Genomic DNA, 24,418 nt, shown 5'->3' with positions numbered 1-24,418 from the left:
ATGACCACTTTAACATTTAAAGAAAACAAACCAAACAATGTAAATATCTGTTTGACATTGCCAAAACTGTTATTGCATAGACACACAAATGTAATGATTTTCGTGGAAAATAACAACTATGTGAAGACCTCGATAATTTAAATGTATTAATGTTATATGCAATTATAATTTACTTTTCATCTTAATGCACATTCGAGTTACCCAAATCACTTACATCTTTCTTAGTATTATGATAAAAAGCTTTTATATATTTTTATAAATGCCTAAAGGAAGAATACATGTAAAAACTCGATACCAACCAACCAAATCAAAAAACAACAGTAAAGAAGTATATGGCAATTCAATTATTTGGAACATTATATTTGCCAACGGAATATAAATTTACCCCGTCAATAGTTGCTTTTGCTACCAATTCTTGGTTTGGGATTGCTCTCGCTTTAGGGTCAATCAATACGGTGCCTCATCAACTATCAAATGGAGTCGACCTCGCTTGGATTTCATGCGAGCCGGAGTAGGCTTGTGCATCACCCATAACCGTGGAGGGTCTCCTTTCACTGGTCCGGTCTCTTGCTCCCAATGATGCCATGGTTGCTAACCATCTTTAGGGCAATTTTGCTTGGACCAAATTGCCCCATGTCCACTCTCTCCTCTTTGCAGATGATCTTCTAGTTTGTGGGTAAGCCACTACTCAGGAGGCTAACATTATGGCCCAAATTAATCAACATTTTTATGCCATTTCAAGTCAAATTCCAAACTGGTCCAAATTTGCAATTATTTTTAGTGCCCGTGTCAATCAAGTTGTTATTATTGAGATTAAGAGCATTTTCATAGTTCTTGATATTAATAAAAACTTTACTCATCTGGGGCACCCTATTCCTTCTCCCTGCTAAAAACAGAGTTCATGCATATAACTTTGTTATTGATTTTTTTGGCAAAGTTTTCTGCTTAAATGGCAACATGCTTTCACATGTAGCTAATATGGAACTCATCAAATTTGTTTGTTTTTCCCTCCATCCCTGTCTACTATATGTCAAACATTTTGTCCACTAAGAAAGTTCTTGCCAAGCTCACTTCTATTATTAAGAACTTTCGGCGGACAGAAATCAGGAAAAGCAATTCGACCATAAGTCTTTTTGTTTTAGGGCATGAAGGATATTTGCACCTCTAAGCAAGAAGGGGATGGGTATTAGAAATCTCCAAGCCATTGATGAAGGTCTCATTCTTGTCGCTTATTGGAGACTTGCTAGCTCTCTGAGTTCCCATTAGTATCTTGTCCTCAAATCCAAAAAAATGTTGAATTCATCCATTTGGACAACCATTCCACTACGCAAAAAAATTGTCTTCTGGTCTTCCATTCTCAAAATTATGTACTCCCTCAGATGGTTGCGGATATCTTGCAAGCATAATATTTTTCTTCAGGATTTCTTTGCAGGATATGCACTTCCAAATACACTTACAAATTATTCAAGATGACCGCCCTAATATTTTTTTTAAAATTTTTTCCTTTCGTTTTTTTAGACAAATAAGTTGTCCAAGTCTGGTTCAGTCTCCCAGCCCAAAAATAAGAAGGAAAACACGAGCGTGTGGTGTGTCCAGTGGTGAGCGTAAATACGCAGTGGCTTAGGGAATCGAAACCCGCTACACGTATTTTCAAGCCAGGCCCGTTAGAATGTGCAAGAGAGGCAGTGGGGAGCTGGTGGGGAATTCGACCTGAAATCAGCATAAAAACAGTCGTTTTTGCTGCTAATTCTGCACTGGGTAAAAACAACAAAACACGTGTCGACATAGGACTGGACAAAAAATACAGCCTAAACCAAATACAAAATCAGACGGCCGAAAGTTAGACACTCCCGAAGCAAAAGGAGCGGTTTATACTAAATAGGAACAAAAAGGGGGATGGATTTGTGAAAAAGAAACAACTTGTCGCACTGGGGGTTTTCTCGCAGCCTCCGCCCTCCTCGTGAGCCATCTCCCCCCGACCTCCCGATGCCGCCCAAATCCAAGGCCGCCGCCGCCGCCGCCGCCGCGGAGCCGGTCTCCGTGGAGGACCTCTTCGCGGCGCTCCACCGCCACATCGAGGCCGGCGAGTTCCCCCAGGCCGTCAAGGTCGCCGACCAAGGTCAGGCACTAAATCTCCTCCATCGCCTCTCCCCGACGCGCCCCCCGGTGCCCTGCCCTACCCAGCACTGATACATACACGCCTGTAATTCTGCAGTTCTCGCGGCGTCTCCGGGCGACGAGGACGCGGTGCGATGCAAGGTTGTGGCGCACATCAAGTCCGACGCGACGGACAAGGCGCTCGCGGCCATCCGCGCCGCCGAGCGCCTCCCCATCGATCTCAGTTACTACAAGGTGACGCGAGCTGATCCTCTCTCTCCCGTGGTAGTTGCGCTGGATCCGTGTGTGTGGACTTGGTTTCGTGACTGCGTGGATCAGTAGTAGGCTGCGGTTTTAGGATCTAGTAGTACTAGTAGTAGCCAGATCTGTTTGTGCTTATGCCCGAAGGTAAAATCTGGCGATCTGGGCGAGGAAACGGAAAGTTTGTGAAGCAAATCATCTTTGAAGCTTCCAATGTCAAATTTAGTTCAACCTTATGCTGAGCATACGAAGTATTTTCTTGGAGAACAACATTGCATAGCAAAAGTGTGCCATCGAGATTCGTAACATGGCATGATTATTGGCTTGCTTCGTACTACTTTTTCTTAGAGAAAATTGTTTCATGCTACTGATAAAATCCACGTGCACTTGTTCACTTGCAATGCATACTATTCCAGGGGAGGGAAGGGAAAGTTTGTGAAAGGTTGATTGGGGTATGGCAAGAACCTGTGGCACTGCAAGCTAAATATGTGTGCTGAAGCATTTTTTCCATTACGCTTCTCTTAACTTCAGTTTAGAATGTGAGATTCTAATGAGTACACAATGTCCATAATTGCATGAGCCTTTATACAATTCTCTTTTCTTTGTCTGTTCTGATACTGAGCAGCTGTAACTATTTCTTAGGTCAGACTGGTGTGGTAAACACGGTCTTTGGCACCTTAATTGATAATAATTGCCATCCACTTTTCGAATCTTGACACGGTCACCTCTTTTGATTTCTTGTATGGCTTTATGATCTACCATACTGTGTGTGAAGCATTAGGTGACGATGTTTTATTCACCAATCAATGCAGCCTAGTTGATAGCTAGTTTGGCAAAGTGTTTTATTCACCAATTTTTTAGAGTAGATAGAAGTAGAATTGTCGATGAACTAAGATTGTATTCGATTCTCAATGAAGTGCTGATCTTTGACATTGGGATCCTTACTTTCCTATTTTTTTTCTTATTTGAATTGTTCTATACATTTCGAAGACTGAGGACATTATATTCACTGGCTATAAAATAATAATATGTGCAAATGTGCTAAGTACTACTTCTATATCTATGTTCAGGCATACTGCTACTACAGGCAAAACAAATTGCAAGAAGCTCTGGATATATTGAATGGTCAAGAAGAAACAGCTGCTGTTCTCCAGCTGGAATCCCAGATCTATTACCGATTAGGAAGAATGAATGATTGCATGAGTAGCTATGAGAAGCTCCAGAAGTTCAAGGTTGACTCAATAGATCTAAAGATAAATATCATCGCTGCTCTAGTTGCTGGTGGAAGGGCTCCTGAAGTTCAGGCAGCCATGAAGGCGCAAAAGGTTGATCTTACCACTAGAGCACTCAGAGATACTAGGAGCTTCGAGCTTGCATATAATTCAGCTTGTACCTTGATAGAAAATAAGAAGTATTCAGAAGCTAAAGAGCAGCTGGACTTGGCGAAAAGGTAATTTTTCTGGTGAACAATTCGCTCATTGAAATGATAATCCAGTGAACATCAATTCTCCTGTAATATTAGAGGCTTGGCAATCATTAAATATCTTATTAGGTCATAGTTCCAAGTTGTTTCACTCTTTCCCATAAACTTAGGTTTCTATTTATGGATAGGCCACTCAACTAAGAAAGTTATGCAATGCCATTGGCCAGTCTATTAAGCTCCTACAGTTAGCTATACTTTAATTTCTTATTTTATTTGCAGAATCGGGAAAGAGGAGCTTATGGTGGAAGATTACGCAGAAGATGAGATTGAATATGAATTAGCTCCTGTATCTGTTCAACTTGCTTATGTACAGCAGGTACCTAAATCTGGTTCAGTTCTCTCTATTCCAAACTTTATTGAATCGTATTAACGTCCTATCTGTATTTTGATCTACAAGTACTTAACTTTCCTGTTTGTATTTTCAGCTACAAGGACAGACTCAAGAAGCCATGGAAACCTATGCCAATATGATAAACAAGAAATCAGGAGACCCCTCATCACTTGCCGTGGCAACAGCCAACCTTATTTCAGTAAAAGGTACAAAGGATGTTGCTGATGGCCTGAGGAAGCTTGACCGGCTTGTCGAGAAGTCGACAGCGCCGAACCAGTTGCAACTGATCGAGAGCCTTGAATTCAAGTTATCTTCAAGGCAAAAAGAAGCCCTGTACTCTGCTCGTGTTCTTTTGCTCCTCCATGCAAATAAAATTGATCAGGTTTGCATATTTGATCCATTTCCTGTTTACCTATTTCTGTATTAAAGTTAATGTTTGTTTTCATCTATTCTGCCCCTGAACTTTTAGAGCCTGTTCATTAGAGCTCCAGATCCTCATTTTACAGCTCCCTGCTCCTGATCCTCTTAGAGTCCACTCCTATGAGGATCAGGATCAGCTTTACAAAATTGTTTGGCTATCAGTTGGCTCCTAAAACATTGATTTGTGGGTTTAGGAATAAATAGACCATACTGCCCTTGATTGTGATACTTTTGTTACCCCTCTATGCATATACGTCCGGCATACCATGACATGTTATGAACATTAACATATCATATAGGAATAGGAATAGGAATATTGTGTGGAGTGTTAGTTCAACAATTCATTTTGAGCTTTTCTGAAGCATCATCTCACGTTGATTGCAATTATGAACCATCACATGTGTGTGCTACGAGTGGTCTCATGATTATCACACAACAACAGAGTGGTGTATGTATTGTATCTGTAGCAACTTTTCCAAGTGTATATAATGAACATGATCAATCTAAATAGATGAAATAAAATGTTCTACCCATAGTTGTGTGGGAACAAAAAATAGTATGACATCAAAATACTCCCTCCGTTCCTAAATATAAGTCTTTTTAGAGATTTCACTATGGACTACATACGGAGCAAAATGAGTGAATCTACACTCTAAAATATGTCTACATACATCCGTATGTAGTTTGTAGTGAAGTTTCTAAAAAGACTTATATTTAGGAACGGAGGGAGTAATTCACAACATCTAGCCTGTAGATTCAGCAATTGCCTTTGCAAGGTCATCACGGAACTTATCCATTGACCTATCACTCGTGCTTGATGTTGATGAGTCTGATGCATCTTTAGAAATACTCCCTCCGTTCCTAAATGTAAGTCTTTGTAGAGATTCTACTAGATGGACTACATACGGAGCAAAATGAATGAATCCACACCTAAAATGCATCTATATACATCCGTATGTAGTTTATAGTGGAATCTCTACAAAGACTTATATTTAGGAACGGAGGGAGTAATATATTTCCTATACCTCGTCGGTATTGTCGGAACATAGTTAGGATTCCGATCAAATCTATGAAAATGCTTATCAGTCATACCATGCTCCCTTATGAAATTGTGCAAAACCATGGTTGCTGCAACAATCATCTTTTGCTTGTACAATGAGTAGCTTGGCATCTTGAGAAGAATTCGCCATTTCATCTTCCATACACCAAAAGTTCTCTCAATGACATTCCGAATACTTGAGTGCAGATGGTTAAATTTTTCTTTCTCGCCACTAGGAGCAACACCTCTTCGGAACTCAGGAACGTGATATCTTTGGCCCTTAAATGGTGACAAATAGCCTGGACGATTTGGATAGCCAGCATCAACTAGATAATATTTTCCTGAAATATAGATGTGTAAGTCAAAAAACATGAAATAGATGCAATAATATACAATCTGATATGAACATAAAGTAGAAAAATACCTTCCGGAGGATGCAGAAAGACATCTTTATCTGCGTCTAATGCATGATAAAGCACACTTGTATCATGCATAGCACCTGGTTGGCCAATAGACGCATATGTGAAGTGCATGTCAAAATCACATACAGCCATCACATTTTGAGTTGTACTACCTGATCTGCCAATATATCTAATGACATCCTTAGGCTTAACAGTTGCAAGTATGTGAGTTCCATCAATAGCTCCAATGCAGTCTTTGAAATGTGGCCACATGCTCCTATCATTTCTGATTCTACCATGAACAGCAGAGAAGTTTGGATCTTTTGGTCGCACAAAATCTTTAGACATCTTTACCAAGCAGCGCAGAACAAGATCAAACTTTCTACTGATTGTGTCACCGGAATGCTTGAATCGATTTTGCGCTCCCCGATTTGAGTGACATCCACCACAGATGTACAAGAACAGTGCTAGAGCTTCAAAAGTACTCATATGCGTAGTTGATTTTGGACCATACGTACTCACCAAAAGATGATGCAGATTGTGAAACATTGTAGAATTCATACAGAACATGCGGTGGCTCTCCCCTGGAGTGCTCAAGGTGTCTTTCACCCAGCCATTCCACTGAGAATTGAAGTCCTATGTTCATTCTTATCCAAGTAGGTCGTGTGATACTTTTCAACAACAGTTACAGCAGAAGCAAGATTGCTTATCATCATTTCGTGTAGGTGCATCAGCTGTACATCTTTGTCATGCTCTTCATTTGAGTAATTACTCCCTCCACTATCACTTTCACTTGAGGACATCTATGCATATAACATACATGAGACAATTCACATTGAGAAACGAGTCGATGGCAATAATGACATACGTAAATAGGAATAAGATTCAAATGACTGTATTCATATAGATAATTTGTGACAAACCGGACAGGGTCTTACAAGCCAAATAAATTACTAAATGCAACTTGAAAGATAGGAGTGTTGAAGGCATACTAATAGGAATGCCTTAACAATTACAACCGAAATATCATAATCTATTTGCCATTCATGGCATTATATTTCCTTTTAAGCCAGTCAAATCGTGCACGAGCATCAGGTATGGTCATAGACATTTCCCTTTGCTTCTTCTTTATGAAAGTTTCAGAAGCAATGAAGTGCTCATTAGTGCCAATGACACCACCACATTCTGTAACCAGAGACATGACATCTTCGATGGTACAAACAGAGGCATCCTCTCTCTTTTGACCAATGGATTCAATGGCTGCTTGCGACTTCTTGCTCAGCTCAACAATTTCTTTCAAATGGTCTTGCATGATCATAGAACACTCCTTGACTTTTTTCCTTTTCCGTCTATAGGACCACCTGCTCTTTTTCCTTTATTATTAATAATTGGCAACTCATCTTCCTCCTCACTTTCTTTGTCATCGCTCTCATCTCCATGGTCTTCAGCATCAACATTCTGAGGACTTTGAGGCAACCTACAATTAGCAGGCCAATGGTGTTCACCAGTGTTGCGCAAGTCTTCAAAGATCTTGGCCAAAAGGTCCTCATTTTGAAGTCCAGCCTTCTGAAACCTACTACAACCTTGGTATTTCTGTCAACGCCAAGTACTAAACGTTAGGCATCCACGGATAGTGAAGCATTTTTTGTATGTGCAGAAAATAAATGACTAGTACCTCACTTTTTAAAGATTTTTCCAACGCTCAGCAGAAGCTGTAACCGTTTGCTTCACAGAATCCCAGCCTATACCTGTCTCCTTTTTCAAACTCTTCCAAATGTAGTACACACTTTTTAGTTTATCCCATTTGTTCTTAAACTGTCTTTTGTTGTACTGTATTCCAGTCTTCTGGTAAAATTTATCAGTCACTGTCATATACCCAGTATTATTCATATGTGTATTTGGGCGATTTCCAGCCTCAACTTGTTACTTGAACAACTCATAAACCAAGCGAGTGTGTTCTTCATTCCACTCAGCAGTTGCTTCCATTGCTACTGTTTTCGGCATAAATTCACGTAAGCAACGGTAGCAGCTGCTAATAAAAATTAAATGAAGTTGGAGATGCACGGAACAAGTCTGCTTGTATTATTACTAAATACTAATACATATATGAAGGCATAAGTACCTCACAATAAATAAATTAGCTAGTACTACTACTAAGAAATCTGATAGTACGTCTAATCTATTATTTAGGGAAGCGACTCATTGGCAGCATATATATATATAAAAAGGAACAGAACGCACTCACATTCAGTAATCAGCTAGTGAGAGGCGTACATCTGCACTTCTACCAGTTATCTACAGCCAATCTGATATCTATCTTGAATATATATGATTTTCTATGAAACCGAGTTCCTCAATCAATCTTGGCACATGTCGTGTTGGAATTTGAGAGGGGATGGGAAAATCTCGATACAAGCAATGGGGACAGGTGAACATGAACCAATCTATAGCCTAGGGTTTGGGGATGGGCACCATACCTTAACACAATAAATGGAAGAAGTGAGTCAGCGGTGTAGCAGGTCGCCTTTGTCGGTCTCCGGTGACGGCCGTGGCTGCCGTCGGTCGTGGCCTCGGTGATGGCTGTGGCTCCCGCCAGTCGCCTCTCTCTGTTCCTCGTACGATCGTATTTTCTCGGAGCCCCGGGCGTTCGGCTCTGCTCCCTCGATCATACAAAATCTGAGTGCAGGAGCCGTACCGAACACAGCCTTATTTGCTGTACTTGTGAGACATTTATATTTTCTTTCAGTGAGCTCATGTTGAATTTTAGCTATAGTGGCATGAGTCACATCGATTGTAGTTGGGGAACCAGTGAGAAATAATTTTTTCACTGAGAACTGGTGGAAGGTCTGCTTGATTGGTTAAGTCAACATCATTGGCCTCACTAACCTTTTACTAAGGATATTCTTACAATGTTTCATTCTGCTTAGTAAATGCACATGTTTGCATCTATTCGCGTGATTGGCTTAGGCTAGTCATAGCGGGGAGTAACTTAGACTAGTAACATACATATGTTACTAGTCCATATTACTACCTTCATAGTGGGAAGTGTCATAGGTGTAGTAACATACATATCTTCAGTTATGGCTTTGTAGACTCATTTTGTATTGGGAACCGCTATGTGATGGTAACATATTATGTTACTCTGTTTGTCTCTCTCCTCTTTAATTACATGACATATCATCTTTTTTGCTTATGTGGCATCTATGTTACTACTTATGTTACTCCCACTATGACTAGCCTTACAGAGGTTCACAAGTAACATAATGAAACCATTTAATATGAAAATTCTCATCTTATGGCAGGCTCCGTTCATTCATGCGTATTTGGACTCATACATCCATTTGACATTATATTGTGGCTAATTTCATTATATTTCTGAGCCTAGCCTAGTGACCTATTACGTATTTATTTTTTGTTTCGTTGTACATACTGACATATAGTGAATGTGTTGTATATTTCAGGCACAAGAGTTGGTAAGTGGGCTGCTTGCTACGTTTCGAGACAATGTGTTCCCTGTTTTACTTCAAGCTGCAGTTCATGTGAGAGAAAAGAAGGTCCCGAAAGCTGAAGAAGTTCTAAGTCGGTATGCTGAGAAGCATCCTGATAATTCTACAGGAGTCCTCCTTGCACTCGCCCAGATTGCTGCCAATGCCAACCATTTTCAGATTGCTGCTGATTCGCTATCAAAGATATCTGACATCCAGCACATGCCTGCAACTGTTGCTACACTGGTAGCTCTAAAAGAGCGTCTAAATGACTCTAATGGTGCTGCTTCTGTGCTTGATTCTGCTATCAAGTGGTGGAAAAACGCCATGACTGAAGATAACAAGTTGGATATGTTCATGCGGGAGGCTGCTACATTTAAGCTCAACCATGGGCGTGATAAAGAGGCCTGTCAGCTGTACGAGGAACTTGTGAAGAGCTATGGAAGCACCGAAGCGTTGGCTGGGCTAGTAGCAACGTCCGCACGGACTGACCTTGCGAAAGCTGAGCAATATGAGAAGCAGCTGAAACCGTTGCCGGGTCTTCAGGGAATTGACGTAAAGAGCCTGGAGAAGACATCTGGTGCAAGGCATGTAGAGCAAGCCATGAAGGTTGATGCTCCCGAGGAAGTGAAGAAGCAAAAGGCTAAGAAGAGGAAGAGGAAGCCTAAATATCCGAAAGGATATGATCCAGCGAACCCAGGGCCACCCCCAGATCCCGAGAGATGGCTGCCCAAGAGGGAGAGGTCGACCTACCGTCCGAAGAGGAAGGATAAGAGGGCTCAGGTCAGAGGTGCTCAAGGCTCTGTGAGTAGAGAGAAGCATGATGCATCTGCTGCCAATGCCGGCGCCACCTCTTCAAAACCCACCACCTCGGCCAAGGCTCCAGAACCACCAAAGGGCTCCAACAAGTCCCGGAAGAAAAAGTCGAGGTCTTAGGCGGCAAAGTTGTCATGTCACAAATTAACAGTATACAAAGGACACTGTCCATTTTAGTACCTTGACTTGGAATTTTTGTGTTATCTGCATTGGATTGCCCTGTGCCGTGCTTTTAGAATCATGTTTATGGTGGCTTGAGATTCTAGACCGTTGCAAATTTTGTTAACGCTGTCTGACTTGTCTGGTTGAAATTCCATTCTTTACATGCTATATTAACTTTGCAATTCTATGGGCGCTCACTCCTCCGCTCGGCATTGATCTAGTGGCAGAGGCGCAATGCTGTCTCCGATCTGGCCTCCCCTGCAACCGGCCTCTACCTCAGTCCGTGGCTGTTGGGGTTCTAGCGACTCCTGCACCGACGGGAGACTCACGCGGCCTCACGTCCTCTGGCCGTTTTGGTTCTTCTCCATGGTGGCCTTGCCCACCGTGATCTGACATGGTTGCCCATGGTCGTGACCATGTCGCATCGTTAACGTCTGCCCTGCTCCGTCTACAGCCACTCCATCCCCGCTCTCCTCCTGCCTTTTGTGTTTGCTTGTGAGAGGAGGGTTGATGATGTTGCCGCTGTCGTACACCTTCCCTATGGCTGGCCAGATCGACGGATACGCAACAGGCAGCAGATTGCATTTTATGCGAATATGCTTCTCCATGGATTTTTTTTCATGAACAGTACTCCCCTAATATTTCTGCCCTTCAGATTGCATTTTATAATAGCTAGATGGAAAAAAAAGGAAAAACTTACATTGGTCTTTGTCCACTCTGAATATTCTTGCTTCAAAATGCCCACGGTTCTATCGTCAGGTACCTATAGAAATATGAATCGGTCACTAGGTTTATGCAATGGATCATGATCGCTGATCATTAGACTTGGAGGACTTCGATGGTTTCACCTTATTTAGTTTCCTTTGTTTCTGCTCAACCGACAAACTTCTACCTGATGCATATGTACCCTATTCAAAGTCGCATATTTTGGTACCGTGTAAATGATCATCTTATAAAATACCAGATGTAGTGCCCATGCACGGTCATTTCTTTTCCTATTTTGCTCACAAAGAATTACTTTATGTAACAAATCCGATGCCTCAATGTAGCAGTTTTTTCCTTTATCATTAGTTTTGTTCTGCTTCCGTGCTTGCTTTGTTTTGAGTATCTTCAGTTAAAAAAAGACTAATCAGCAGCCAGGGGCGGAGCCAGAAATTTTGACCATTGGGTTCACTCAATGGCTCATTGTGAGAACTTAGTACTAATATGTGAAGTGTAAAGTCTAATTTTAAACTATCTTACAACAAAATTATAGCACCCAAAAACAGCATAATGAAAGAACACGTTGTGTTGCATTAAAAACTAAAGAATGTAAGACATACCGGTTCAATAAAATTATAAAAGCACTTGCTAACAAATTGTAAATAGCGTAGTATCAAATAACTTTATAGCTCTAGTTGTAGCTTCTCATCTTCCTGGCACATTTAAAAAATGACAAGTTAGTTTGAAAAATTTAGAATAAGTACTATAAAGTGTAAGAATCTTGTAAAAGCACTCACATTTTAGAGTGTCCCCTTTCGATCTTTCATCGCCTTAAAAAGATTAAACATTGCATCATTAGTGATGGTAGAAAATATATCTTTCTCCACATTGCAAATTAAACTTTGGATTAAATCTCCGTTGAGTATCTCCAATCTCCCTCTGGGGGTAATCAAAATTAGACGTTGTCTTGTAAGGTCCCCACACTAAATTACGCCTAATCTCGACTTGCTTCTTTGGATTTTTTGTGTACTCTGAAATTCTCTTCCGATCAGCCGAATCATAAGGCAACTCATCTAAGTTAATTTCTGTATGAATAGTAGCCTTCGAAAGACTAGACATTTCAGGGACTTAGCCTACGTTTAACGGGTGACCTTGATGTGCCTGTATCATTCTCTCGATCTGGTGACCAAGTTTTCTTCGAAAAATACCGCTCCATAGCCTAGGTCAATCAAAGTCCATGAAAAACAAATCAAAAACTAGGGCAAAAAAACACCATCGCACTAGGCTATTAGGCTAGATAAAACATACATCAAAGAGAGGAGATGAGGCAATGTAATCTAATTACCTTAAATTTTAGGGTACACTGTTGTTGCTGTCGATCTGGCTGTGACCGGCCGAGAGGCGGCGGCGCGGCGAGGCAACAGGAACACGAACAGACGAGAGGAGAGGCGCGAATTGGAAAAGGAAAAAACGATGAGGCGTGCGGCCACGTACGTGACTAATCACGGTGATTAATTACGGCCAGGAGTCCAGGACTCCTAGTGGGCTGTTCACTTGTGGGCCTTTTGTTTAGTCGCTCACGTGACAACCTTTCGTTGATGGGTTCAGTCACAATTTTTTAATGGGTTCACGCCAAGTAAATATGCACTGCATGCACGTATGAAGCATAATCCGTTGGGTTCAGTTGAACCCAACGCTTGTACGTTGGCTCCGCCGCTGTCAGCAGCTACTACAAAAATATACCATATGTGGTGTGAATACGCAACGACATATTTTTCTTTATGCATTGGACTATAAGCCAAGCAGGCCTATTAGTATCATTCTAAAGATGAATACAAGAAAGGATTCAGAGAAGAAAGGCCATGAATGTCAAGGACAAATTCTGGAGACGCTCAGTACTACAACTAGAAAAAGTTTTGCCATGGCACCTCAATTGTTCTGGTATGTTGCTATGAACAATTTTCATTTCGCTGCCATGGAAAAACAATTTTAACAATGGATTCATCCGCGTCCATGTGCTTGCTATTCACGACAACGAACCCAAATGATCTAAAACAAGACAGGAGCCTACCGTCCTAACCAGTACGGCCATACCAATGCTGTTATTACCAATGCTAGCTTCGCCAACTACCAGTATTGTTTGTACCACCATATGGTAACTATTTCGTTTTTGCTATGTAACCATATTCAATAAATAAAAAAGATCAACGATAAAATGTGATGACCATCCGACAACATCAAAGGTCGTTGAAGTAGCTGATTCCTCTAAATAGGAGGTGCTGAGAACAAAGAAATTATTGGAGCTATCGTTTTCCTCTAGCATTAATAGAATTCATTGGTATTAAGAAAAACCTCGATATAACTCAAACAACAACGTGTTTAAACACGGGCGCAGCCTGCGCCTTCTGCCTGCTAGTAAGATACAAGGGTACTCAAGATACAGCACTCATCAGCTGCAAGCAGCATTTCTAGACTACTGCTGTGACACGAGTGCTACCAACAGCTACAGGCTACAGCTACAAATTTACATTTATCATAATGCAGTTAAAACGCATAAGTTATTCTAGCATATATGCACACCATATTTGCCAAGCTATTAGAATTGATCGGTTCGCGGGTTGCAGCTAGTCCCTATTGTCATTCAGCAGGGAGTTGACATCCGGGGTCACCACGACATGCTGCCTCTCGATCTCCCCAAGCTGGCAGCAATGTTTCCTTCTAGTGTTCACCGCTACTGCGTGCTGCTGCATCCCGCATTCCGTGCCTGGGCTCACCTGCAACGGAAGAACCTAAACAGTAAACACCACACATACCGATATCGTGCTAGATCTTCAAGAGAACATATCACCAAAGGCATGAACTAACATCGAACACGGCATCTCCCAGCTTCATCTTGACCTTGCCGCTCTTGTACACCAGCATCTTGCCCATGTACCCCCCTGGCAGATCATTCAGGTTGTACCCTTCTTTCACCTCCTTGACAATGGCCCTTCCATTCCTATGAACTACAGTGGATGGTGTTCTGAGCACAGGAAGAGATTTCGGCAACTGGAACAAGAACATCCTTGTCTTGTCTTCGTGTTCCTGTCGTCCCAAATTTGTGAACGAGTTATATAAGTGCCTGACAGTATCAAGGTAATTGGTGTAGGGTTCAGAGAAACCTACGAGCAGATTGAGCTCTTTCGCTGGATGGATGGAAGATTCACATTCGGTTGAGCTTGGGAGAGACTCCGGTAACTCAACATCATTGTCATCTTCTCGAACAACATTATCATCATCTTCGTCCTCGTCATCTTCATCACCGTAGAACCTTTCTGTCAACAAATGAACATTCCCATGATTATTCCTAGTGGAATGTTTTGGCCAAACGTTTGGAACGAATGAACCGAAGTCTCATATTCACCTGGATTGGCAGGGAAGGCCCTAGGGATTTGAAGTGCCTTCTTTTGCCAAGGCAAGTACACAGACCCAAGAACAAACTTAAGTCATGTGCCTCTCATGACAAGGGAACAGTATACTATTTTCTAACAGAGTAAGGTTGAAACCTGAGAATTTTTTGGTTGCTTGTGCTTTCCTGACTGCGCCGCTTGGAAGCTAACTCCAGCTGCAGAAGAAAGCGTCTTCGAGTCGGAATTCTGTGCCGATTGCTCATCTGCAAAGCGAATACAAATAGCATTACAGCAAGGCTTTGCCATGTTTAAGAAAGATTGCTGATTGAAAGCTCATTTTATGTGTACTTCGCTGATTTGATTGACCAACCTTTTATAACTCGCAAAGTTTTTGCATCTCCTCGTCCCGTCTGATAAAAAGGAAAAAAAACCGAAACAGACAGTCAGCCCCAGACAGAAAGGAACAATTGTGTCCTGAGTAAACAACCACTATGTAGTAGTACTATCCAACCCCAATCCCAATACATAATATATGACTAAGGCTGGTCATAGTGGGGAATAACTTAGACTAGTGTCATGCATATGACACTAGTCTAAGTTACTACCTTCATAATGCAAAGTAACATAATAGTAGTATCATAGATGACTTCATTTATTAGCTCATAGATTCATCTTGTCTTGGAAAGCGCTATGTTACAGTAACATATTATGTTACCACCTCTCATTAATTATTTGCCACATAAGCAGAATTTTCTCAAAGTGTGCTATGTTACTAGCTAAGTTACTCCCACTATGACTAGCCTAATCACTCACCCTCAGTGTCTTCATTAACTCTTCATCAATTGGTTTTGTCTCTTCCAGTTGTGGCCTGAAAGAGCAGGAATGTGCTTGGTAATGTAGTAGTAAACTGTAACATGCCAGGTGAACAAAATTTGAGAGATATTATTACTAGCAGTAGCAGCTCAAATCAAGGAGAAGAGAAGCGTACTTTTGTGCAGGTGGTTTCTTTGGCTTGCGCGACGGCACTTTCGGCTTGAACTTAAGCTTCTGTGGCTATTTAATAAATTTAACAACAAGAAAACACCTATCAGTAAAATACTAATCGTGTCCAACTCAGTATTAGCCATTAGAAAGAACAAAGAATCCTAGAACCCACCTTGGTAGGAGGACGACGACCTCTCTTGGAGGTACCTGCCGCGTCCATTTTCTGCTTTCCCCCTGTGATAAAAACATGTGGATTTGCTCAGTGTGACCATAAGCAACAACTTTTTGCAGAGAGCACCATTTGCTCTACTGACTGACCCTCAACTTCAGTGCTCTGCTGCCAGGGCTCTGTTCTCCCTACACTGTACCACACAGCTAGAATTCTGGCTACAGAAATGCAGACGAGCAAAGCCCCAGATTCACAGGTGCGGCCAAGGGTTACCCAGAATCACAGGAACAAGCCGTTCCCCGGGCAGAGAACTGAGAAAATTGGAGGCAGGTCAGGCAGAGAGGATGGGGAAAAAAAATCCTCAAGCGCTGACCTAGCAAACTGCTAATCAGAAGCAGGCAAGCAAAGCAAGAACCAGAAGAATTGACTGGTTGCGACGGCAAGCGCAAGACGCGGTGGCTCTACGGAGCACGGGGATATCATCTAGCTAGCTCCTCTTCTCTGCACCCCATGGATTCCTCCTATTCGGCCTACAGTGAGCTCGCAGGGCAGGTGGCCAAGAAATCGAGCAAGCGGAACTCGCAGCTCCCAGAGCACAATCCTCAAAATCCCTAGCTCGGAGGCGCGCATACGTACCTACTGCCGGAAGGGACAGGAGGTCGAGCTCGAGCTCGAGCTCTTCCTCTCTGGAGAAACGGCCGTCGCCCCTCGCAGCCTCGCTCCCTCGAGCTGCAGCAGCCGTTCTTCTTCTCGATGCTGCTGCTGATGCTTGCTTTGAGACGTTCAGGAGGGAAAGCTGGTGAAACATTTTTACAGTAGGCAGCGCGGGCCCACGTGCCAGCGACCCGTGGACCGAGGAGCCGGTGCACCGAGCGAGGCGGGAGAAGGTTAGCGGGAGGATCGGGTGAGACGGCCGCTCCAGGAAAGACGACGGGCGACGGGCTGCAGAGACACACGGCTTCGCAGAGGACACGTGTGCACTCGAGACGTGAGCCGCGCCGGAGCAGGTGACGTGAGCGGCGCAGAGGATCCGATCCGGTCGCGCGCCTCTGCCGGACTTGTCGATGTGTGAAGTCCGCAGCGAAACGAAAGGAGACTGACGGTGTTTATCCTCCTGGCCGGCCGGCTGGGTGATTGGTTGGTTGGGCTGCCATGTGGGACCACATGGTCAGCGAGCGAGCCAGGCTGATCTGCCGGCCTGCCTAACAGCATCTCTAGCAGGCCCATAAGTCAGAATATCTTTTTTATGGGTCCGCTTTGCGGGGCCTGCTCGGCCATCGCCCTCGCCGACCCGTAAATCCGTAATTTGCATTACATTTCTGGCCATGAAAACACACTTCTTTACTTCTTTATTTCTACAAGGGCATTGAATACATCATAGTTCACCAAATCTTTGCTAGAATAGTAAGATCAAAGAAAACAAGAATCACAATTAGGCATTTTAGAAGATATCGAACTTCCATAACTACTTCCACTAGCTGGACCAACATCTTCTTCATGCATTCATAGTTGATCTGCGGATTCTTGATCTTGCATTCTTCATTCTTCTTTTTTAATTCTAAAGAAGTAGACGTTGCTTTCCCTCTAGTTTCTTTTCTAATTGTGCATGCAGCCGCATCATTAGCCTCAATTCTAGCAACAAGTGCACAAACATCTATTAAGTTTCTTTCTATCAATAAGTCGATGTATTCTTCTTCCCGAAACCAAAATGAGCATCCATCTTCTTACACACATGACCATCTAGATAAACTATCAAAATTGAACGGAATAGGTTGACAAAGCTGAATGAAAATAAGAGCATACCCCGTCGTTTTTGCATTTGAGAATACCTATCCGTGGTGTTTCGGAGTGCTGGATGTTAGCCGCAGTACAGTCTACATGCAGTCGTCGCACGATATGAGCGGCATCGGCGAGCCGTTGCGCGAGCGCCGAGCCCGGGCCATGGCTGACCGACACCTTGCCTGTAAACCGACGACGACAGCTAGAGGACGTACCAGTACCTGCATGCGGCTCTGAGGTGCGCAGTCACCGGTGGCCGGAACCGCCAAATCCGACGGCCGCAACAACCAGTCACCGATCTGCAACTTTTCGGCCGGCCGCGGTAGGAGGAAAGTGGTGAACGACAACCTCGGGCGTGCGGCGGCCCGCAGGCGTGATCCTGACAAGTGGTATGGCAGGAATTGTATGCGGCGGCGGTGGGTGGGAAAAAGCTCGGCTGAAATGCCCCCCACCAACCGCTATATACAGGGCACCGACGGGGCGAAGGGGGGACCCGCATTTTCACGGGTTGGGGTGGGGAGGCATTATACGGGGTTTGCTAGAGATGCTCTAACTGTTACCCCGTATATATCCAGAAAAATAGGTATGCTTTCTTGTAGCGCGATCATTCGCGAACTGAGAAACAATGTATACAATGTTCATTAGATCTCAAGAAGGCAGAAGTAGTTTCAGCTGACCACACGACAACTTTTGTTTCTGAAATCTTGACAAAACTCGATCGCCACATAGCTTTCCCGGTATGCAGCTGCTATGCAAATGAGACAGACTCTGGGTGAAGAGTGAAGACAATGTATATACACACTGCATCCCAAGGGGACGCAGTTCACTTCTGCTGTCCAGATAACAGCTTTTATTTCCTACTCTAACTTCTGACACTACTCGATCGTGCATATGGTGCTTATGCCCCACGATCCACGTATCTTTCACCGTATGAGCTAAACCTGTGATACAAAATGGCATAAAATCTGCGTGAAGTCCGCGGCATGCAGTATGCAATGCTACTATTACTATCAAGTATCTGTCGTATCCCTATCGAATCTAGCCTTTCCTTATTGGCACCTCAATCTACTCCTGGATGTTGGTAGACGCCGCCGAGCTCTGGTCCGTCTCGCTCACGCCGGAGGAAGCTTCCTGCCCGGCCGCCGCGGGAGCCGCCACCGCGATGTTGACGCCGAAAATCCTCAAGACGCCCGGCGAGACCGGCGCTGGCGCCGGCTCGGATCCTCCCGACAATGCCGGCGAGATGATGCCAGGCCGCGCTACTTGCGTGGCGGCGGGCGCGGGCGGGGACAGCGACAGGGACAGCGCGAGCTCATCGGGCGCGTCCCCGGGCGGGGACAGGGACAGGGACAGCGCGAGCTCGTCGGGCCCGTCCGCGGGCGGGGACAGGGACAGCGCGAGCCCGTCGGGCGGGGACGCGCTGGTCGACGTCTCGGGGGACGCCTGGGCGGAGAAGAGCGCTGCCGCGAGCTCCCGCGCCGACAGGGGAGCGCTGACGCGGCGCCTCCTCGCGATCACCTTGCCCTCGTAGTGCATCCTCATGTGCCCGCCGAGCTGCACGCCCGAGTTGAACACCTTGGGGCAGTGCTTGCACGGGTGCGGCTTCGCCGGCCTGGCGCTCGCCAGGCACGGGTTCAGCCCCGCGGCCGCTGCCGCCGCCGCGGCCTCGTTGTTCTTCCTCATCTTGTGGGCGGCCATGTGGCCGCCGAGCCCCTGGTGCGAGTCGAACCGCTGGTAGCACCCTTCCTCCTTGCAGACCCACCGGCCTTGCTCGTCCCGTGACGTCGGCGACGGCGCCGCGCGCCGAACGTGACGCGCGACGGCCTGAGGGGGCGAGGCGAAGAATTGCGTAGTAGGCGACGCCGCTGCGAGGTGGCCTTGGGCGACGGCTGGCTGAGGTTGGGCGACGACGGCCTGAGGCGCGGCGGGCTGGTGCCCGGCGCCGCATTGCGGTGAACAGGATGGGCGCACGGCGACCTGGTTGGGACGATTGTCCGCTGCAAGAACGATGGCCGTGGATGGAGGATTCGGATCGGCGCTGCTGGTCCTGCTCGCGAACGCGATGGGCGCGGCGTCGATCACGGGCTCCGCGACCGCGGTAGTCATGGACGTGGAGTCGCCCACTCCTTCCTCCTCCTCCTCGTCCTGGGGGGGAGCGGAGACGGACCTGCCGCCGACGTAGCCCCGCTTGCCGGTGACGGCCCATCCACCGCCGACGAGGATTCCCTGGCGGCCGCCGCCGTGCGGATGGTGGACGCGCATGTGGCCGTGCACCGCCCGGCCGCTCGCGAACTCCCTCCGGCAGATGGGGCAGGGGAAGCCCGGCTCCCGCGCGGGGCCCTCGTCGTCGTCGGCGTCCATGTTGCTGACGGTGCCGTCCGAGTCGCGCTCGCGCGAGGGCGTGGGCGACGGCAGGGCGTCCCCGTCGACGATGTCCTGGAGGCGGCGCACCTTGATCTCCGGGCGGCCGCCGTCGTCGTCGTCCGCGACGAACTCGCCCTCCTCGAGGTCGGGGCGGGGGCGGCGGCGGCGGGCGGGATCGGTCCCCATCCGTCGATCGATCGAGCGACGACGAGCCTTAGTGGCGGCGCTAGGGTTTTGGTTGCGGCGGCCGGTGTGGGTGAGGGGGATGGGGAGGGGCGGAGATCGATCGATCTGATCTCGCTCCGCTTCGCGGGAGGCGAGTCGAGTCGGCTGGCGTTGCGTTTGCTTGTGGGTGGCAGTGGGCGGCTGTGTCGATCTATCTTTATAGAGATGGCGCGGGGACGGGAGCGAGCGACGCCGACGCCGCGCGCGCGCTGGAGTGCTGCGGGTGGACTGGGCCCACAGAGCGCGAACAGGGGTCCTCCGACGACTGCGGAAACAGCATCCGGGCGTCGGTTGGGATCTCGCCGTACCTCAGGTTTCTTCCTGTTTCTGCGCGCGGCGATTGCTTGGGAAAGGAGGCAAGTGGCGCCACTGGTTTCCCAGCGATCCCGTATACGCACGGGTAGGAAATCTCCGGTGATGATCCTTTGACATTCTATCTCCAGCGGATCATGCTCCCCTAGCGTTGCTGCGTTTTTTTACTTTCCTTTTTGCGGGCGGGAAATTCAGGCAGCACACAGGAAGCATCCTAAAACAAGAACCGAGCCGGCCTCCGGACGCCCACGGAGCTCAGGGAGATCCGGCCGTCCGTTTCGTTTGGTTGATGCGATCCGGGCCGTCGGATAAGTCACGGGAGAGCCCGGCCGTTGGATCGAACCCTAGGCATGCCACCGCGCGTAATTCCTTTGCCCCGCCGAGGGTATTTTCGTCATTTCATGCATAGACGTATAAAAGGCAGTGGCTCCCATGGAGAAAATCTAGCCCTGATCCTCCCGCACTCGCGCCGCCCCTCTCCTCTTCCTCCCGCCCCACCTCTCTCTCTCTCTCTCCTTCCAAACCCTAGTCTCCCCCTCCTAGCCACTCCTCTCTTCCCCACCCCCTCCCACGAAAACCCTAGTCGCCTTTTCCGCTCGCGCCGCGGTTGCCGTCAATGGCCTGCCACTCGCGCCGCCGCTTCACCATCGAGCTCGCGCGTCACGCCTCGGGAGAAGAGGAAGCCCACGCCGTTGTTCCCGGCGGAGCGCGCCTTCGACGGGAGGAGGCCAGGCAGATCGGGTCGTCGGCGCCGCCACTCATTCGCCCCTCCTCCTCCCCACTGGATCACGACCGATCCTTCCTTGTGCCAGCCCCTTGTGGCCATGAAGGGTGGTTGAGCCATCGGGAGCGGCGGCGATGGCCTGCTACAGCTGCCTCTTCTTCCTCGTCGGCTTGTTCGCCTCCCTCCTCTTCACCCAGGTAATGCGGAAGGCCCTCGTCACCCCCGGCTCATGGATTCATTTAGCCTCCTCCTCCAATCACTACCCTGAGATCCACCGTTGATGTGTTGTTTTTAGTGAGAGCGGGGAGGGAGGGGGGAGGCAGGGGGATGGAGATGGACAGGGGAAGGAGAAAGTATGCCTTCGTGATCTGCCCTCTAAATGTGTTCATTCCCCCTGATGTGACCATCACGGTACTGGACCTCAACGACGCTTGCTAGGACCCTAGACTGGATCTTATGGTGGTTTCTCAACCTGTAGTGAGAACGTTTAGAAAATCAGGATTCAACTCCATCTCGCCAGCACGTGTGGATTCCATTTGCTAAAGATATTGTGCCGGATATTGATACAGAGAGTAGAGAGATGTGGATTACACCACCAAAGGGTCTTTTTGAGGTCAACACACGTCATGGGTAATCAAAGAAAGAAAGGCGTCAGATGGTTAGGTCCACCCATCCTTTTTTTGCATGTGTTGATCTCTTTTGCGTGCGATGGTGGTGTCACAAGATGACAAGAAGGCCAAGGTGATGGCCGACGGCGACGACAACATGGTCACCATCTTCAGCAACATCGACTCCCAGGTAGTACGTTTTTGACATACCTCATCCATACTCTGTGCTGCCATTGTTTATGCTTCTAACACCTTGCTCCAAATTCAATTTGGCTTGTCTCTGGACATGCCCGGCATGGACGACTACCTGCAGCTGCAGTAGGACTCCGTTGCCTATAGAGTCCGCGCCAAGTGTGGCTGCGCCACTCACTCGCGAAGCATCGCTGAGAGGGTAAGTTAGCTTTCTCCGCGACATTATCGACTCCAACGTGACTTAACATTACCATTACTCCTTGCATGCTCGCTATCGATCGGATGTTTAAACCGAATCATTTTCTTGCTTGTGATGCTTATATAGGAAAGAAGAAAAAGGATTATCAAGAGGCTTAGAAGGTTGCAATACCTCGTGCCCAACATGGATAAGGTGACTAAATCGGTTGAATTATTCTGTTGTTGTCAGTAATCGGCACTGTTAATTCTGCCTCTTTTTATTTTCTTTTGCCAATTCCTGTCAATTCTTTCAACGGATAGGGATGCAATTTTCACCTAGAATTACAAAAGAAGCTCTTACTCACCACCAAAGTAATTACACTTAATGATTCTAAGTTTCTAACCTAAACTAAAAGTATTACACTGTCTGACAAAAAATTCAGAACCTCGGTAGCTGTCGATGAGTTGGACCCAGTTACTTCATATTTTAGAATTAAATTTCTGCACCTAATCTCTGGGAGAAGTCAACGTAGTACATACATATTACTAAGTTTGTTCTTGAATATGCAGCAAACAAATACTTCAGACATGGTCAACATTGTTGTAGACTACATCAAAGTGGACCAAATTGAGGTATGCTCCACAGAGATACAACTGTGTTACATAGCACACACTTCCAGTAGGCCCTGCTAAAAATATCATTTTGCACTGCATGTTAACATGTTTCCTTAATTTTGTACACAAGTATAAACTGACTAGGTAATGACATATTTATTACCAGAATGAAAGGGAGTAATATTTATTCATCTTAAAATGAAATCATGCAGAAACTAAAAACAGGACCAAGGAAACTGCTCATGCTGAGCCGATCAGAAGTGTTGACGCCGCAGAACCAGATATGCGAGGTTATGTTTGCACCAGTGTGATTAGCAAGCCCAAGTTTTGCTTCAGTAGATAAGTTGTAAATGTCCTTCACACCGCGTTTCAAGTAGTATCCATGCCCATTTCCCCCTTCTTTGGTTGTACTATGGATTAGCTTCAATGGCTTCAAGACTAGGAGGTGACAAGTAGAATGTTGTAATTTAAGTATTAAGGCATTGCCAATCTTTCATTTCAACGCAAGTTGGATTGTTTCTGCTTGTCATCATTTTGCCTGGTAAAATTATTGTAGGGATCCTCTGCCTTGAGTCCATTTCTTGCTATCAAAGTTCATTTTTCTAGATTACTAGACTTAGCATGAAGTGATATGTCTTGGCACAAAATATGTACCTCCTGCCTACTCGCCCCAATTTTTTTGGACCCAATGAGTTCTTCCAAATTTTCAACCGTAAAACATTCATGTTAACCTTATTTGCCTATTCATTTGTAAACTGGTCTCTCCAGGTTGAAGGCACATATTATAAGCAGGTTACTCTCAGTGCCTCCTTTTGTTAATAGGCAGTTATATCCAAGGTACCTATGTAAAATTTCTTGATCATTTTGATATTTGGGCTCAAGATTTCTAATTTTTCTTGGTGATTGTGGTTTCTACTTTCTAGATATATTTGCATTCGTTCGCAGTACTAAAGATAGTTCACGAAAGTCAAGTGTGTTAAACCATAAAGATTAGACCAATGGATATAAAAAAGAGTTCAGCCAGGTATTTCATCATCTTGTTTACACTATCATGTGTGTTCACCTCTATGATGTATATTCACTTTACATTCGTCCATGATGAAACTCCGTAGATATTTGGTATGCACATATATATAGTGTTACTATTCATCGTCCAGGGTGCATAATAAGTTATTCTTCATTCGAGGTAATCTTACGATCGCTTTCTAAATAAATTATGTTTAGAATATAAATAGTTACATGCATATTGATTCAATATGTAAAAGTTGGTATAAAAAAATAAAAATATAGGTTATAAGACCAGAAAAATCACATTTTATGTATGTTTTACACTGTGTTTTACATTCGTAATTTTACGTAACATAAAATATTTTGTACGGCGAGTACATATTTTCTTACGTTCTCTTTTTATGTATGAAATAAGACAAAATTTACGAAACGTAAAAATACGGCGAATTGATGTCAAAATAGAGAGGGGGTGAAGAATAATTATTCCTCACCCAGGGTGGCGAATAGCATGATCCTATATATATATATATATATATATATATATATATATATATATATATATATATATAACTGCAAACCAATTTGTTTCCTACAACCTCTCTTTGCATTACAACTTCAAAATAGATAGGATGTGTTATGATTGCAGTTACGATTTAGTATTGACTGCGTGGGTAT

At 45.3% G+C, this 24,418-nt stretch overlaps 3 protein-coding genes, 1 long non-coding RNA gene and 1 pseudogene across 11 annotated transcripts; 2 read left to right on the top strand and 3 right to left on the bottom strand.

The window, feature by feature from the left end:
- Nucleotides 1-1,895: 1,895 nt before the first annotated feature.
- On the top strand, nucleotides 1,896-10,663 carry LOC125545557 (SRP72 RNA-binding domain-containing protein). Its single transcript, XM_048709556.2, has 6 exons — nucleotides 1,896-2,119; nucleotides 2,216-2,352; nucleotides 3,429-3,808; nucleotides 4,061-4,157; nucleotides 4,267-4,554; nucleotides 9,494-10,663. Exons 1-6 carry the CDS (start codon nucleotides 1,987-1,989, stop codon nucleotides 10,451-10,453), a joined length of 1,995 nt encoding a protein of 664 aa, XP_048565513.2. The 5' UTR covers nucleotides 1,896-1,986; the 3' UTR covers nucleotides 10,454-10,663.
- Nucleotides 6,622-8,329, bottom strand: LOC147980909 (uncharacterized; annotated as a pseudogene).
- Nucleotides 10,664-13,519: 2,856 nt separating the features above from the next.
- LOC125545556 (uncharacterized) lies at nucleotides 13,520-16,665 on the bottom strand. 8 transcript variants are annotated; one of them, XM_087513665.1, is made up of 10 exons: nucleotides 16,376-16,665; nucleotides 15,743-15,804; nucleotides 15,575-15,639; nucleotides 15,400-15,493; nucleotides 14,957-14,996; nucleotides 14,743-14,849; nucleotides 14,601-14,640; nucleotides 14,363-14,511; nucleotides 14,063-14,281; nucleotides 13,520-13,971 (listed from the first exon to the last, which is right to left on the bottom strand). In XM_087513665.1, the coding sequence occupies exons 1-10, from the start codon at nucleotides 16,545-16,547 to the stop codon at nucleotides 13,822-13,824; spliced, it is 1,098 nt and encodes a 365-aa protein (XP_087369791.1). In that variant the 5' UTR covers nucleotides 16,548-16,665; the 3' UTR covers nucleotides 13,520-13,821. The 8 variants fall into 8 exon arrangements, with proteins under 8 accessions (XP_087369791.1, XP_087369792.1, XP_048565512.2 ...); XM_087513666.1 differs by having other exon boundaries at nucleotides 14,601-14,637; XM_048709555.2 differs by having other exon boundaries at nucleotides 15,400-15,454.
- Nucleotides 16,666-18,185: 1,520 nt separating this feature from the next.
- On the bottom strand, nucleotides 18,186-20,543 carry LOC147980908 (uncharacterized). Its single transcript, XM_087516988.1, has one exon. The coding sequence runs from the start codon at nucleotides 20,066-20,068 to the stop codon at nucleotides 18,584-18,586; it is 1,485 nt and encodes a 494-aa protein (XP_087373114.1). The 5' UTR covers nucleotides 20,069-20,543; the 3' UTR covers nucleotides 18,186-18,583.
- A 339-nt stretch (nucleotides 20,544-20,882) lies between these two features.
- Nucleotides 20,883-23,264, top strand: LOC147980907 (uncharacterized). Its single transcript, XR_015599838.1, has 5 exons — nucleotides 20,883-21,941; nucleotides 22,065-22,142; nucleotides 22,269-22,334; nucleotides 22,691-22,753; nucleotides 22,948-23,264. It is a non-coding gene; the product is annotated as an uncharacterized LOC147980907 (long non-coding RNA).
- The last annotated feature ends 1,154 nt before the right edge of the window (nucleotides 23,265-24,418 follow it).

The sequence above is a fragment of the Triticum urartu genome, chromosome 3A (assembly GCF_056163025.1).
Source record: "Triticum urartu cultivar PI428250 chromosome 3A, HENAU_Tu73, whole genome shotgun sequence".
Classification (NCBI taxonomy): Eukaryota; Viridiplantae; Streptophyta; class Magnoliopsida; order Poales; family Poaceae; genus Triticum; species Triticum urartu.
This window is presented reverse-complemented; position numbering and strand designations above follow the sequence as displayed.